Here is a 17,498-nt window from a genome sequence, read left to right on the forward strand (position 1 = left end):
CTGTATTATTTTCCTTATGAGCAACTATAAACCTACTTTTGCCCCACCCTGTAAACACTCTTTATCTTCTATTTGTTTGGTGTGCTTACTTATCTTTTAACAGATAATCTCACTTATTTGAAAACCAGAAACTGAATATTATGCATAGAGAAAATTCATAAATTCATTTTAAAGATATAGATTAGGATGAACTCATATAATAATACCATTATTACTATATTTAAATTAAAAATTTGGAAAGATATACATATATATATATATATATATATATATATATATATATATTATGCTGTGTCCCTCTGACCATCCAACCAGTAGCTATGATGCACACTGATCACCAGGAGGGAGATGCTCAATCCACCAGGGGGCACATGCTCAACACAGGAGCTGCTCTGACATGCACTGCTCATTTACAAAGAAATGGCATCGCAAACCTGGCGCCGACAAAGCAACATTCAGCTTCCCCCAAGTGGAACACAGGCCCCACCAACACCCCGGAGCAACACCCCACCAAATCACAGCCAACGCTGCCAAGGCCTCATGGCACAAAATGCATCCCATAGTCCAGCTCAGTCAGGAAATGGTCGCTGTGGGCTCTGCGTAATAACGTTACGTAGCAACGCCCGGCTTCCTCTCTCTAGACCAGCCGTGGGCAAACTATGGCCCATGGGCCGGATCCGGCCATTTGGAAATGAATAAAACTAAAAAAAAAAAAAAAAGACCGTACCCTTTTATGTAATGATGTTTACTTTGAATTTATATTAGTTCACACAAACACTCCATCCATGCTTTTGTTCCGGCCCTCCGGTCCAGTTTAAGAACCCATTGTGGCCCTCCAGTCAAAAAGTTTGCCCACCCCTGCTAGACAGTGATGGCAAACCTATGACACGCGTGTCAGAGGTGACACGCAAACTCATTTTTTTGGTTGATTTTTCTTTGTTAAATGGCATTTAAATATATAAAATAAATACCATAAATCTTTGTTTTACTATGGTTGCAAATATTAAAAAATTTCTATATGTGACACGGCACCAGAGTTAAGTTAGGGTTTTTCAAAATCCTGACACGCCGAGCTCAAAAGGTTCGCCATCACTGTGTAGCAACTAGCCTCCTTGGAGTTTCTTCAGCCCAAGAACACAACTTGCTTTATAGCCAGGTGAAAACATTTTACACTTTAACCAAATGTCTGTTAAGTGTTTTCCTGTGGCTCATCTCATTTGATCCTCACAGAAGTCCTGGAGTAGGTAGATAGGAGACTTGATAGAATCCTATTTTCTTTTATTAGCCAGAAAATGGAGATTTAGAAAGCTCAGAAACTTGACCCGACTGAAAAGAAGAAATGGTGGAACTTGAAAATGACTTCAGGTTTTCTCACTGCACAGAATATAGTCAAACACTACTGCAGTTAAATATTTTACCCTTTGTTCTCCCTGCATGACATACAATAATAATCTGCTTCGTGTTGATATTTACTGCTGTGTTGCTGACATTACTTGAAAGAGAAGTTGGGGTGCTTCATTGGGGTGGAAAAAGTTTAGCTAAATCAGAAAGCAGGTCTCATTAAGCAAGTTTATTCCATAAGTATAAAGGGTTAAGTTGACTCACTCATTTGCAATACATATAAAGCTCTTGCTGGCGGTAATCACATGCATGTGTTTCAATCTGTGATTGTTGATCATGAATTTGGTTGACACTTCTATCATAGAGAAAGGGCTAATAGCTATATTAAAATATTTCTTATAATTAATTTCCTTTCACACGAATCCGTGCACCAGGGCACTAGTATATATATATATTTAGTATTTCAAGTTGTCAAAGCAACATTTCAAGTTGTCAAAGCAACATTTCAAGTTGTCAAAGCAACAATGACTAAAAAGTTAAACAAAACGAATAGACTATTTTGTAATAACTTTACACTTCAAACATATTAAATTGTGTTTCCTTACTAAATATACAGCAAACAGATAAACACCTTTTCCTAACAGTAATTTTCTCTATTTTCTTTTCCTTTGCAGATGATGCAAACATCTACTATTCATGATATTAAACAAAAGTTTCATAAAACATGTAAGTTTTATATATACATTACAATTTATATTATAAACTTATTTTTATCAAATTGGTTCAAAATTATTTGTAAGAATAAGTTCAATATTATGATGGAAAGAATGTGTGGAAACCATATCTTAGCATGGAACTCAGAAATAATATAATGCTAAACTAGAGGTTCGATGCACGAAATTTGTGCAAGGAGCTTGGCTCTTGCAACCCCAGCTTTGTCAAGAAGGTCGTCTGGAAGGTCGTTCAGCTGTCCGGTGTAATTAGCATATTACACTTTTATTACTATAGATTTCTCTTGACCATGAACATTCTTACATCTTAATCTTGATGCTTTAATCCTCATTACTCTTCTTTTTCACAAAACTGTTTTCCAGCTAACATTTGAACAATTTTCATTCTAACAGCATTAATCAATACAAAGTATAAAAAGGATTAATCAATGCTAAGTATTTCTTTATATTTAAGCAACATTTTAATCAAAGTTTTTTACTCTGTTTTGTATTTATTGTTGTCAAATTGCTTCCACATAAGAATTATTTATACATTTAAATTATATTATTTAATTTTATTAATAGCTCAACATTAAGAGAGCTCATTATTATCTACTTGAAATATTTATATGAAGTTTGTATAAATTCAAATTTTACTTTCAAAACATTTTAACAAAGTTTACTCATAAACATACTGAAACTGTAATTGCTAGGAAGAATTTTTCAATTAGCATTTTTAGAACAATTTGATAGGTTCATAGCAAAATGACAGAAAATAAAGTTCCCATTTACCCTCTATCCTCATATATGCATAGCCTCCCCCACTATTAGTATTCCATATCGGAGTTGTACATTTTTTGCAACCTAGTAATCTACATTGACACATTGTTCTGATCCAATGTCCATAGTTAACATATGAGTCCATCCTTGGTGCTCTACAATCTATGGGTTTTGCTAGAGAGAATTTTCTTTACTTTTTTCATGTATTTTTATCTTGGTAAACAAAACCACATACCATTTTAAGTTTATGGTTTAATAGCATTAACTATATTTACATTGTTATGAAATCTATTCAGACCTTTTTCATCTTGCAGATATGAAACTCTGGTGCCATTGAACAATAACTCCCATTTCTTACTCCCGAATCCTGGGAAACCATCATTCTCCTTTCTATTTCTATGAATTTGATTACTTTAGATACTTCAGATAAGTGGAATCAGACCGTATTTGTTTTAGTTTTTTTCTTTTCGACCAGCTTATTTCACTGAGCTTAGTGTCCTCAAGGTTCATCCATGCTGTAGCTTGTGTAGAACTCCCTTTCTTTTTAAGGCTGAATAATGTTCCATTGAATGTATATACTGCATTTTTAATCCTTTGGATTTAGTTGAACATGTTTATTTTCTGAAAATATTCCTAAAGCTCACAAATTAGAACATTAAGTTGTTTAAGGTATTTAGGGTAAAACAGGTATTTAGAGTAAAATAGATATAATTGTTTTTATTATTTTCATTATTTCTTTAGGAAAAAAATAGAATCTTTACTAAATACTTGCTGCATATATGACATTATATTAGGTATAGTGATTAAATGACAATAGAAGATATACCTGCTAGCCTTCAAAAAAATAGCCTCATGAGGAAGATAGTTAAAATAGTCAGTGTATCTAAAACTAATAAACATTGGGGAGAAAATGATTTAGAATTTTTGATAGGAATAGAAAGCATAAACAGGTTGGAACAGAATTATCTGAAATATGCTTAAATTCATACAGAAGTTGAGTCCTGACATTTTACCATAAGGACATATAAGATTTGAATATGCAGAAGAGAACAAGAAAGAGATTATAACAAGAAAAAAGGACAAAAGAAGATAAGAGGTCAAAACAAAAGATCTGCCATGGATTAACTCTATTTTTAGCAATCAAATAATGTGTGCATCATGGAATATTTTATAAATTATTGAAATTTTTTTCAAACTCCAAATTTATATTTTATAACATAATCCATGTGAACCAATGTAACCATGATTATTTCCAGTTTATTTACATCCTAAATGCATTTGATTTGAGTTATTCTTTTTTTGCATAAAATATAGTTTTCATTAAGTAGTAATTGAATTGGCATCTTTGGAATGACTTAGATATTTTTTTTCCTTATAAAATGGTTTCAGAAAATTCAGGTTGTAATAATCAGTGAGAAGATATCTGAAAATTACTTTTTTACTATAAAGTAAAAGATGTAAGAGAATGTTTGCATTTAAATTAATATGACAATATAAGAAATGCATTATTTCTATATTTTTCTGAAAATGATGAAATTAATCAAAGGCTAATATATGTATAAAAAGAATGAGCAGTCACCTTGATGTGTGATTCTATGACTGCTCAGTGATAGTTGTACATATAGACACAAAATAATTACATGGAATCTTAAAGTTGTAGAGTCAGAAGTTTTATATTTATGTGGTCCAGAGCCCATTTTTAGTAATTAGACAAGTGAAGTTAGGTAGTTTATGTAAAAATCTTAGAAGTGTCCAGTTTGATAATGACAATAATATGGTTAGATTTAATAGCTAATTATATATATCAAGGTTTAGGGATTTCTTGACAACTATTATTTTACTTTTCAAAGCACAGTTTTAAACTTTAAACACTTTCTATAAATTATAACTTTATTTTTCCAAAAGTACCTTTATTTTGAAAATATACCCATCACTTATAGAAAAATTATTTTCAGAAAATGTTGCATTTAAACTATACTTTAAACATGTATTGATCTTCAAATTATATAAAATATAGACACAAAAACATTTTTTTGCTTGTATTATATTACAGAGAATGATCTCAAAGTTAATTAAATTGGACATTGTGTTTAATATGTTTTCCAAATCAGAAAAGGAAACCAAAAAATAATGTTAATACTAACATGATGTGACTGTACATACAGATTTTAAAGTTATATACTGATTGTCTTCATATTTTATATCTTTAGCATATTTTAAGACCATGTAACATTGAATACTTTATTTACATTTATAAAAATATTTTTAAAATAGTCATACAATTGTTAGGTTTTTATAGATTCTTTACCTTCTGATGACAAATTTTATATATATATATGACATTTATGATGCTGTTTATTTCCAAGCCCTGAAGTTATAATAAAGACATAACCTTGAAAGAAAAAAATAACCGATCAGAAGACTGGTTTTCTGAGGGAAGAATGCTCCTTATGTCTTTTATCTCTGGCCTTTGTTCCCTTAGGTGTTCTCACTGATCTTGATTTCTTGTCTGCCTACTATTTCTCTGACTTCTGCCAGCTTTACATTTTTCTTAGTTTTATTTTGGAACTTTTTTACCTTGATTTTTCTTGTCTTAAACAATGACTTTCTTAGGTTCTTCCAAGATTTATAATTTTTCAGTTCTGCTTTGTTATGAGTCATTTTTTAGATTACCCTGGTAACACCAGCAAAGAGATGGGTAAGTAAATACAGAAGGAAAATGCAATTACAATATTAGCTCTTAAGGGAAAACAGAAAGAGCAATGGTTTTCATAAAGAAGAGACACCTATTAAACTATAAATTACACACACACACACACACACACACAAATGTATTACTTTCACCTATTTCCGCTCATCTCATTTAATGTTCCAAAAACTGTATATGTACATAATAATTTAAATCTGTAATGGTATATTCTACTTTGTAGATTTAATTGATCAAAAATCAAAATGTTTGCCAAAATAACAAATGAATTCTAGTGAAAAAATTCTACCTGTATGTTAAAAGTTATTTCTCTATGCTTTATGATATTTAAAATTATATAAATTTTTATAATCTAAACCTCTAAAGAGAGGGATGAATGATGGGATAGTTTGCACTGATAAAATAGAAGCTATACTAATAAAAATAAAGAATTTCCAAGCAAAGTTAGAATGAATATACTATTTAGAAACTGGGTCTTTACTCTTGTCATCTAAGGAATCTGTAACAGAAAATGCAAAATATCGCAGTAGCACAAAGTTGTATAAAGGTAGAATTTCATTCACATAGCTTTTTTAAATTAAAATTTTTCTAATTTTTTAAAACTTCTATTGATTTTATTGTTATAGGTGTTTGGCTATCATACCATGGTACCCTGAAAGGTATTCCAATGCCAAGCATAATCTCAAAAAAGAAACTAGCTACCAACTAGCTATTATAAATATGATTGTTTGTTTAGTAGAGCTAAGTTCTGTAATTATAATTAAAACCACAGTTTTAGCCCTGAATTGTATGGCTCAGTTGGCTGGAGCTCCATTCCATACACCAAAAGCTCTATGGTTTGATTCCCAGTGAGGGCATATACTCAGGTTACAAGTTCGATCTCTGGTTGGGGTATATATGTGAGGGAAGCAATTGATGAACATGTTCTTGGGTGAGAATTTAAAAACAAATAATGCAAATATGACTAGAAAGTGCTAATGAAATTTCTCTTGTGAGACTAATCTTAGAATAGTGTATGAGCTTAAGTTAAAAAAGGATGACAATCAGCTAAAGTGTAATTTGTGCATTAACTGTCATTAAAGTTTCTGAAAGAAAAGAAAAATCATTTTGCCTATGGCTTGTGTGTTGCCTATTGGTTGACAACACCATAAAGCATTTCAATGTTTATAATCTACTGGAGTACTTGTCTCTGCAGTTCCCAGGAAAGCCTTGGGAAGAAAGCAAGAGAAAGAACAATGAAATTAGCAGCGCGAATGTAGTTTTAGCCACATGAAGGTATATATAATTTATTGTGAAAGTTGAAATGCATATAAATCTTGCCCAAAAGCCAGTAAAAATATAAACAATGGCAAACTTTGAAAAGTTCCAGGAGAGTAACTCAAAACAAAGATAACAGACTAGAAGGATTTATCATATATAGTATAGAATAATGACTATTCTGTAGGCAATTTAAAGGAGCCTCCTGGACCAGGCTGCAGAATTTCCTGATCTCTCAACAAAAGAAGCTCGAAAAATGATAAATGCAACCACAGAAAGAAGTGGCAGAATGATTTTCTTAGAAAAAGCCCTTTGTTTGTAACTCAGGAAGTAGCTAACATTCTCTAATAGTTCATTTGGCAAAAGGAATTATGAGCTTTGTCAATAATTCATTATAATGCAGTGTTCATAACATAGAATCTTACTATATTTCATTAATGTTTTCTATTTTGAAATTTAGCTAAAGATGTATAGAATAATATAGAATAATATAATTTTGTTTTCTCCAAGTCTTCTTAACTGCCTTAATTATATCCCTTAAATTTCTTACTTAAGCCAGTGTTTTCTTTATGCCTTTAATCTAAATCACAATATAAACCACTGGCACATATTAGTATCCCAGTATTGAAAATGTACTTCCTTTCACTGTGATGACTTTAGAATATTGCTCATATTTACATTGCTGTATACTTAATGTCATTGGATACTCAGAGAAGTGTTGAGGATTCTATTTACCTATATGATATATGATATATGATTGTTTACAGAATCTTATGAGATCAAACTGCTAGGAAGGGTCAGTTGTTTTGATAGTCAAGGTTCATGTAATAAAACTGTCATAACTAATAGCAATTCCTAAAATGTACGAGGTGTTATCCTGTCTGTAAATTGTTTTGTCCCTCATGGCACAAAGCATTTAAACCTGTGAATTGCTGTGCAATGTCAGGGTTATTTTGATCACCTTTTATGACATTGTAATGTTACCCAAGCCTGATTCTTTAAAATAATTTTGTTTCATAATCCTCAAGCATCAAAACGGTTGGGTTAGCAACATTTAAACTTGAACAAATATGTACATTATACATGTTTCAAATATTAAAGCAGATAGTCTATCTATAGCAAATAATTGATTTCCACTTTATATTTGAGTATGTGACTATGTGACATTTAAATTTCGAGGGGAGATAGATGACTGGAGAGTGAGGACTGGCTATCATATTGTAAAAAGGAATCTATATATATATATATAAACCTAAGCGACCATTATGACTGAACGACCTGAACAACAGACTGACTAGTCGACCAGTCGCTATGACAGGCACTGACCACCAGAGGGTAGACGCTCAATGCAGGAGCTTCCCCCTGGTGGTCAGTGCACTCCCACAGCCAACCTTCCGCAGCTGGCCAACTCCTGCGGCTCCTTCCCCTGGCTGGCCAGCCCCCCGATAGGCCTCGATCATCGGCCAGGCTGAGGGACCCCATCTGTGCATGAATTCATGCACCAGGCCTCTAGTAGTCTCAATAATATGATTTCAAGAAGCACACAGAGCACTAAAACCACTGGTACAAAGATCATATCTCAAACTTTAATAAATATTCAATTTTTTTCTTTTTTTATATATTTTTATTTTGGCAGCTACTGTTTCTGATTTAACTTCATTAACAGGATTATGGACATGATGTATGATGAGTAATATAAAAAGGCAAGAAAGCCTATTAAGATGTAGCTTGAAGCAACATTAGTCTCCTCTCTTCTCTGAGATTTTCTTCCTTAAGGAAATTTTCAGAAAGACACAAAATGCATCACAGTGCAATTCTAAGTAAACAATCTAAAAGCTAGCACATGAGCTTTTAAAATGCTTTAATGACTGCATTATTGTAAGAAGATGTCATAAAGAAGGTTATCTGTTTTCACATTTACCTAGTAAGTAAGAAACATTTTTATATTTTACAAAAAAGTTTATATTCAAATAGTTACTCAGATCCTATTATAAATTTCTTGAAAATACAAATAATCTCATTGCTAAATCCAGACATGCTTAATTATATCACACTATTTTCTATAATTCCAAAAGATAGTAGTGTACCAATGCCCCATTTTCATGTATGATTTTTTTTACTTGTATATAAGTTGTTGGCACAACATTAGATTAAATAAATTATTCTTTTTGCAAGATAATAACTTCACTCTTTACTATAATAAAATACAAGATAAATTTCTATTTTCAGTTTTTTCTTATTGATTTTTAAAGAAGGGGGAGAGATAGAGAGAAAGAATGACATCAATGTATTTTTCTACTTATTTATGCATTCATTTGTTGCTTATTATATGTGCCCTGTTCAGGAATTGAACTGTAATGTCGGAATATTGGAACAACGCTCTAATAACAGCTACCTGGCCAGGGCTCAAGATAAATTTCTAAAATGCAAAAACTGATAAAAAAAAATAAAACATTATCCACCAATTATTAACATTTTCACCAATGTGGAAATACCTCTGGAGATACCTCTGTGTTCCTATATACACAATTTTACATATTTTAATAATTATTCTCTAATAGATTTCCCTATAAACATGTTTTCTTGATGTATTTTTGTATAAAAATGTATTTATCTACATGATAAATATTAATGGAAATATAGTATACTTTTGCTTGGGTTTGTAATACACATTCTCTGGACACATACTTTAATTGCTTCTATCATAAAGTAGTATATGCTTATTTATTCAACAATATTTGGTGAATATTAAAAAAATATTTATGGAACATTTACTGTGTACTATGCATTGTGGTATTCACCAGAAAAATATATGTTTGTGAACTTATTTAACTATATTTGTAAGAATATTTTTTAAAAAAGCTTTTATTAAGAACTAGAGGCCCAGTGCATAAAATTTGTGCTCTGGGGGGGTTGTCCCTCAGCCCAGCTTGCACCCTTTCTAATCTGGGACCCCTCAGGGGATGTCCAACTGACAGTTTAGGCCTGCCTGCCTGATTGCCCCTAAACACTTCTGCCTGTCAGCCTGATCACCCCCTAACCACTCCCCTGCTAGCCTGATCAATGCCTAACTGCTCCCTTGCCAGCCCGATTTTCCCCAACTACCCTCCCCTGCCAGCCCAGTTGCCCCCAACTGCCCTCCCCTGCAGGCCTAGTTCCCCCCAACTGCCCTCACCTGCTGGCCTGGTCACCCCTAACTGCCCTCCACTGCTGGTTTGATCACCCACAATTGCCCTCCCCTGCTGACCATCTTTGACCACATGGGGGCAGCCATCTTGTGTGAGGGTGTGATGGTCAATTTGCATATTGCCTGTTTATTATATAGGATAAGCCCATTTGAAATCTTAACATGTATTGCTAAATTTCTTCCTTGTTTACTTCAGGATGTCTTTTTATTCCTTTTCTTCAATAACACTCAATATACACAACTTAATTTTTTATAATGATGAGTGGAAAAAAGATTTCATTTAGTATTAGATTCAATTTATTGCATCACTGGTGAATTACTTTTTTCATACTCTTAATTGTGATTTATAAGTATATTTCTGGAAATTGCCTGTTCATTGTCTTTACCCACATATTTGTCCATTTAGTTGTTTTCATTGTTATATGTATAAAGTCTTTATAAATTAATGTACACATCACAGACACACTTTCCCAATTTGGCTGGAAAACTAAATTTTATAGGTCTAAATTAATTAATTATTCATTTTGTATTTTTTTTAGCCTATATAAAAGTATTTTTATCCTCTAATCGTTAAAAATGTTTATTTATGTTTTATTCTCACTTTTTTCCTCTGTGTGTGCTCTCAATAATTTCCATGATTTAGAAAATATCACTAATGAATGAAAAGTCAAAACTGTCTCCTTCCCAGAATTTGTGACTGTATATTAAACAGCCAATGCGGCATCTCAATATCTGATAGATCTTCCAGACACCTTTGCAGAATTCATTAGGATTTGACTCACAAAGCTGCAGTAATAGATTCATTGTGAAAACATTCCAGTTTCTTTTCCAAATTCTAAGCATTGGTGAAAATTGAAATGAAGTAACTCTTGAGAAAATAAATAGGAAAATGTATTTCACAATGAATTATCTTGCAGTGTGCAAGTACCATTAAAATGCCTGAGGGTTGCCCTAGCCAGCCTGTGCACTGAAGTGTCCCTGGTTAGATTCAGGTCAATGACAGTTACCTGGGTTGCAGGCTCCTCCCTGGCCAGGGGCCCTGGTCAGGCCTCATAAAGGAGGCAACCAATCAACGTGTTTCTCTCATGTGGATATTTCTCTCTGTCTTTCCCTCTCTCTTCCACTCTCTCTAAAAATCAATGGAAAAATATCCTCCTGTGAGGATTAGAAAAACTATGCCTGAGGGTTCACGTGGAAGATTTTCAACATCAGAACTGTTTATCTGCCTTCCCTGAAAACTGTGTTTGGATTTGTTAGTATTTAAAGTATTGTGATAGTGAGAAACCATATTCACCCCGACATCTTGTTTTGTATTTGAAGCTGTTGGGTTTGGAAAATGACAAATTAATATAAACTTGTCTAATCCCAGAATAAATGAAATATCTTATTTATAAGAACAAGTAATTGTGTATGTATAGGGCTGTGTAACTATGTATATAAGGTAGCCATATTATAAGCATTTTTATTAAAATTCTTAAATAGTGTGTCACAATATTGTTATTTGAAAAGGGTCTCTGACTATTAACTAAATGACTACTATTAAAAATATTACCAATTCTATAAAATTGGTAATCTGAAATCTCATAACCACACTTCAAATATTTGAAATTTTAAATACTTATAATAGTCTCCTGTTTGATACATTTTCTCATATATTGACTTGCTCTGTATCCTATCCCTATCTCCCTACTACCTCCAGTATCACGTTCACGTTCCTTATGGCACATATGGTCCTCATAATGTTCTCACACTATAGGTGTGTGTATGTGGGTATTGATCCTGGTGGGAGCATAAAAGAAACACAAAACCCCCCCAAACTATTCAGTGATAATTGATATAGAAGTTCCTGCTGTAAATTACATTCGGGGAGCCTTAGAAAGCATGGAGATTTGGACAGTTTAGTATATATAGTGTTCAAAGTAATATTGGGAGAAGTGTCTTGGTGATGATGGATGGTCTGGGAGACTTGGACAGCTAATGGTGTCCTATGTAAATGGCAATATAGGCATTATGATCAATCCCAGTAGTTCCCTAGGACTATGGTGGGCAATTAGATGAGCAACCTGATTATAAACTTAAGCCAGTGAAGATAAAGACAGTGAGGTTGTACTCTGTATGCTCTTCTTTTTGTTCCAGATTATTTTTGCTTTGTGTCTTGTATTTTACTAAATATATTTGTGAAATTGGCTTGTTACTTTATGCTTCTCATTTTCATACTTTTTTGAATATTGGTTCATACAGCTTTAAAATTTCCCATTTTTAGAACCACGTCTGTTTTCCTGCAGAAGCCTTGCTTTGCGGTCCCTGATTATACAGTGCTATAGCACTCTGCTTTTCTTGCTTGAGTGCTTCGTAAGAGTAAACTCTAGCAGATGCATTTTCTTCCCAAGGTCAGCAAAATTATGCATGTTGGGTGCTGCTTTGAGTGTTAAAACTTTTGTTGTTGTTGTTGGGTATGGTATTGGAAACTGTTCTCATTTTTCAGATACATAAACACTATCATACATATCATGCCTTACTGGCTTTCTTGAATTCATCTTAGCTAGATCACTTAATTATATGTAGGTGGCATTTTTAAGACTGCAGAGAAATGGTTTATAGAGAATAAAATGGTTCATTTAGTTCCAGTGCAGTAATGTAGTAAGTGAATCATTTCCAACAAATAAAACAACTGATTTAACAATATTAAATCAGCAGCAAGTATTTTAGTACATTAAGGCAGAGTTTTGTATAATAATATTTGATGTTTTTTTTCTTAAGATAAAAGAAACAGAATTCGTGTGCCTGCCCTTTTTTAAAGACTTTTAGGATTTTAATATTTGGAAACAGTAAAACAATACTGTAGTAACTAATGAAGCAATATAACCAAAGTGCTAATGCAAAGTGCACAGGCATTCTGTCATGCCATTATGTTCCTGTCTGCCATCCCTTCACCTGGTTAATACTTCCTGCCCCTGAATTTTGTTTGTACACATGAGAACTTCCTATGGGAGCAAGTCCTTCCCTGACAGAAAAGGAGAAAGTTGTATATATCTTTGGATAACAAAGCAAGGAAAATTGGTAGAAGCTATTAAGAAAAGTTTGGCTTCATACAAGTATGAAATTTTATTAATAAAACTGTGTAATTTAACATCCTGTTTATCAAAAATCTAAGATTCATCCCTATTTTTATATTCTTCCTACATACTGAAATATTCTTTCTACATTCAGAATACTTTAAAACCAAACACCTTCCAGTGTACATTATTAGTGTCCAGCACCTTATTTATTTGTGTATATTAATACAAATTACCTGGTATCATTATTATCTGCATTATTATCTACACTAATAAGAGAAGCATGGTAATTAGCGTACGACCGCTACCCTTCCCATTGGCTAATCAGCATATCCTTATGCAAATTAACTGTCAGCCAAGATGGCGGCCGGCAGCCATGCACTGAAGCGAACAGGGAGGCTTGCTTGCTTCAGTGACTGAGGACTCCAACGTTCCCCGACTAACTTGCTGGCCCCTCAGCTGCAACTCTAAGCAACTATGTACTATGCTGCAAATAAGAAGCTAAACAAAACCCCAAAAACCAGCCGGACTGAAAGCCAGCCGGACTGCAACATTATATCGATGTTTTCATCAGTGAGGCCTCTGAGCTAAAGCTGGCCCAGAATAAAAAAAAAAAAAAAAAAAAAGAAAACAAGGAGCGTTGGGAGCTTCAGTCACTCGCCATCCGGAAAACAGCCCTCAGCCCCTCACCCATACTGGCCAGGCACCCCAGTGGGGACCCCCACCCTGATCCAGGACACCCTTCAGGGCAAACCAGCCGGCCCCTACCCATGCACCAGGCCTCTATTCTATATAGTAAAAGGATAATATGCCTCCCAGCACTGGGATCAGTGGAGCAGCGAGGCTCCCGGGACCTGGATCAGCATGACAGGGGGCAGCGCCCAAACCCCCTGATCACCCTGTGGCTCTGTGTGTGACAGGGGGAGGGGCCACAACCTCCCTATCCGCCCTGCTCTGTTCCTGACAGGGGAAGGCACCCCAACCCCCTGATCAGCCCTGCTCTGTGCCTGATTCGGGGGAGCTCCCCAATCCCCTGATTGCCCTGCGGCTCTGTGTTTGACAGGGTGCAGTGCACCAACCCCCTAATCGGCCCTGCTCTGTTTGTGACAGGGTGTGGCGCCCCAACCCCAGCCCCCCACGGGCCCTGCTCTGTGTGTGACAGGGTAGAGCCATAACCTCTCCATTGGCCCTGCCCCGAGTGTGACAGTGGCGGCGCCCCAACCCTCTGATCGGCCCTGCTCTGTGGGTGATAGAGGGTGGCGCCCCAACCCCCCTCCACGGGCCTTGCTCTGTGTGTGACAGGGTAGAGCCATAACCTCCCCATTGGCCCTGCCCTGAGTGTGACAGGGTGCAGCACCCCAACTCCCCTATCGGCCCTACTCTGTGAGTGACAGGGGGGAGCTCCTCAACCCCCTGATCGGCCCTGCTCTGTGCATGACAGGGGGGAGTTCCCCAACCCCCTGATCGACCCTGCTCTGTGTGTGACAGGGTACGGAGCCCCAACCCCCCTGATGGGCCCTGCTCTGTGAGTGACATGGGGCAGCGCCCCAACCCCTGATTGGCCCTGCTCTGTGAGTGACAGGGGGTGGTGCCGCAACCTCCCCATCGACCCTGCCTTGAGTGTGACAGGGGGCGGTGCCCCAACCCCCCAATCGGCCCTACCCTGAGCGTGACTGAGGGTGGCATCGCAACCTCCCGATCCGCCCTGCTCTGTGCATGACAGGGCGGTGCCCCAACTCCCCAATCAGCCCTGATCTGAGCCTGACCAGGGGCTGCACCTAGGGATTGGGCCTGCCCTCTGCCACCCGGGAGCAGGCCTAAGCCAGCAGGTCGTTATCTCCCGAGGGGTCCCAGACTGCGAGAGGGCACAGGCCCTGCTGGGGGACCCCCCTCCCCACCCCCCAGAGTGCACAAATTTTTGTGCACCGGGCCTCTAGTTTTATATAAAATTATCCACATATACATACGTTTCTTTGCTTAACATTGTTTTGTTTATGTCATCTGCTAGGACCATAATCAATTTGTTTTTCTCAAAATGGATCCATTAGATGTTCATCCACTAATAGAAAGGGTCTACTGGGTATAACATTTGGTACTTTAAATAATAATGTCCTTCCTTTATATTTTCCTTCAAAGACACCACATGTCACTTATTTCTCCTACATGAATTTCTGGAATCTTGAGAAATTGAACTAAGCCATGTAGAAACTTATAGAACATTGTTTTGTGTTTTTTCTACTAAACTCTTGAATAGAGCCAGCTCTGCATAGCATACTTTTCAGAACTATATTCTGTTTCTATTTATACTTCATCCCATCTTACCACACCAGCTACAGACAGCTTAGATTGTAAATAGTAAAAATCAGTCACCAATTTCTTTCTCTATGGTTCATTATAAATATTCCATCATTTAAATTAAGTAATGTTTTTTGTTTAATTATTTTTTTTAAATTACAGGTGACATATAATATTATATTAGTTTTAAGGGTACAACATAGTGATTAGACATTTATATAACTTATGATCACCCTGATAAGTCTAGTACCCATCTGATATAATTCATAGTTATTGCAATATTACTGACTATATTTCCTATGATCTACTTTATATCCTCATGACTATTTTTTATAACTGACTCTTAACAGCTCTTAGTACTTATCCCTCCTAGTAGAATTGGTGATACCAAGAAAAGGTAGGGACTAGGGAGCAAGTTTTACAGAAAGTCTTAAGTGAGGAATTCAAGGTTCTAGGTAATCAAGGTTATTAATTATTTCTGAAAATGCCTCCACTATTTTTATGTCTCTTATTTCAGTAATAATGTGAAGCATAGATTTCATATTATAATCAAGAATTAGCAATTATCTTACAAATTATATCCTCACTAAGTAACTTCATCTTTATAAATATTGGTCTGTATGTTTTGATTAATAATTGGCTCCATATCTGCATGCCACTATTAAGTCAAGAATATAATATTTCACTTGTCTTTTGCCAACTTTTATCATATCTAAAATTGGATCTCTGAAAATACAAGTTGTGCATTTAAGTTAGAATGTGTGCTGTTGACCAATTTCCTATAGAAGAAGCACAATCATAATAAAAATGATAGCCTTAACATGCTCTTAGTTTAAAAGAAAACAAGGGCAGGCATCTGGCCTATGTACTTAAGCAAATCTGGCTTATAACATATTTTAGATGATTTAAATCTAATATAATTTATATCATTGCCCTCTTCCTTAATAATTCAAAATTTTAAATCTTTTTGAAGAAGTAAAATATTTAAACCCTTTAAATCTATTTTATGTTACAGGATTTCATTAAATCACTGAGGATAATTTTTTATGTAAAAGCTGTATAATAAATAGCTTCAGTACATTTTAAAAATGTATTTTTAGATCCATGGAATTAAAATATTTTTATTCTGATCGAGAGTACTAGTCTTATAAAAACAAAATATTGAAACTATTGAAACAAAAGTTCAAAAAACAATACTTAACCTATCTAAATAGAATTTAATAGAATTTATTCTAATGTGTTGCATCCAGTGCTATGATACTATGACAATCCATTTCTACTCCAGTCTATTCTTCCTCTCCTCTCCCCACCTCTTCTCTCCTCCCTTCCCCTCCCCTTCCCTCTCCCCTCCCCTCCCCTCCCCTCCCCTCCCCTCCCCTCCCTTTCTCTCCATAATAATGAGAATAACATACTGATTACATTTTTTTTTAACTTACTAAAGGGTCACAACCAATAGTTTGGAAAATGCCACCTTTTTAAAATAAATATATTTGAATTACATGGATACATTACATATTTAGAAAGTTATTATATAGTGATATGAACAATTCCACTTATTAAGGAAAAAAAACTAAAGCTTGGCTAAAATATGATAAGAGTTATACAAATCAAGTTTAGCATCTTGGATAATTTAAGATCCTGGACAATTAGATCTACTACATAATCATAATTCAGCTGTCAGACAGTTTTTCAAGTTCTATAAACTCAGCATTATAAATAATCTCCTACTCATGCTGCTAAAAATCCTTTTGTAACCTATGTCTTTTAACCTTTATAGTCTTTTTTTCCCCACCATTCTTCTAGCCTATGCTATCTCACTCCTACAAGTACAGAACTTTTCAGATAATGTATATTTTGTTCTTTTCAAAGATAACTGAGGGAATTAAAAATAACTGAAATGAATCTAAAGGCTAACATAGGCAGTTAATAACTCTCTTTCACTAGCATACAGTGTTCAAAGATTACAACCTATAAATGCCAAGTGTATTTCATAAGTAGTTTTATAGTTTAGCCATGTTGAAAGAATTGGAAAGACATGGATTTTCCTGAATGTGTTTAGAGCTTCTAAGTTCTAATTATTCATCATCACTGTGGATTCTGTCAGTATTCACTTATGTGGTTCATAGACATATATATTTGCTTAGAATTATAGATTTAGTTTTACA

General features: G+C 34.9%; 1 protein-coding gene across 2 annotated transcripts in view; it reads left to right on the plus strand.

Annotated features, from left to right (window-relative positions):
• TECRL (trans-2,3-enoyl-CoA reductase like) overlaps nucleotides 1–17,498 on the plus strand; it is a 93,224-nt gene that overhangs the window by 35,465 nt on the left and 40,261 nt on the right. For both annotated transcript variants that reach the window (XM_070395821.1, XM_070395839.1), the window contains exon 3: nucleotides 2,016–2,067. In XM_070395821.1, coding sequence (XP_070251922.1) covers nucleotides 2,016–2,067 — 52 coding nt within the window. The remainder of the gene's footprint in view (nucleotides 1–2,015; nucleotides 2,068–17,498) is intronic.

This window comes from Myotis yumanensis, unplaced genomic scaffold, assembly GCF_028538775.1.
Source record: "Myotis yumanensis isolate MYYU_CA2020_CCGP unplaced genomic scaffold, mMyoYum1.0.hap1 SCAF_1, whole genome shotgun sequence".
In the NCBI taxonomy this organism is placed as follows: domain Eukaryota; kingdom Metazoa; phylum Chordata; class Mammalia; order Chiroptera; family Vespertilionidae; genus Myotis; species Myotis yumanensis.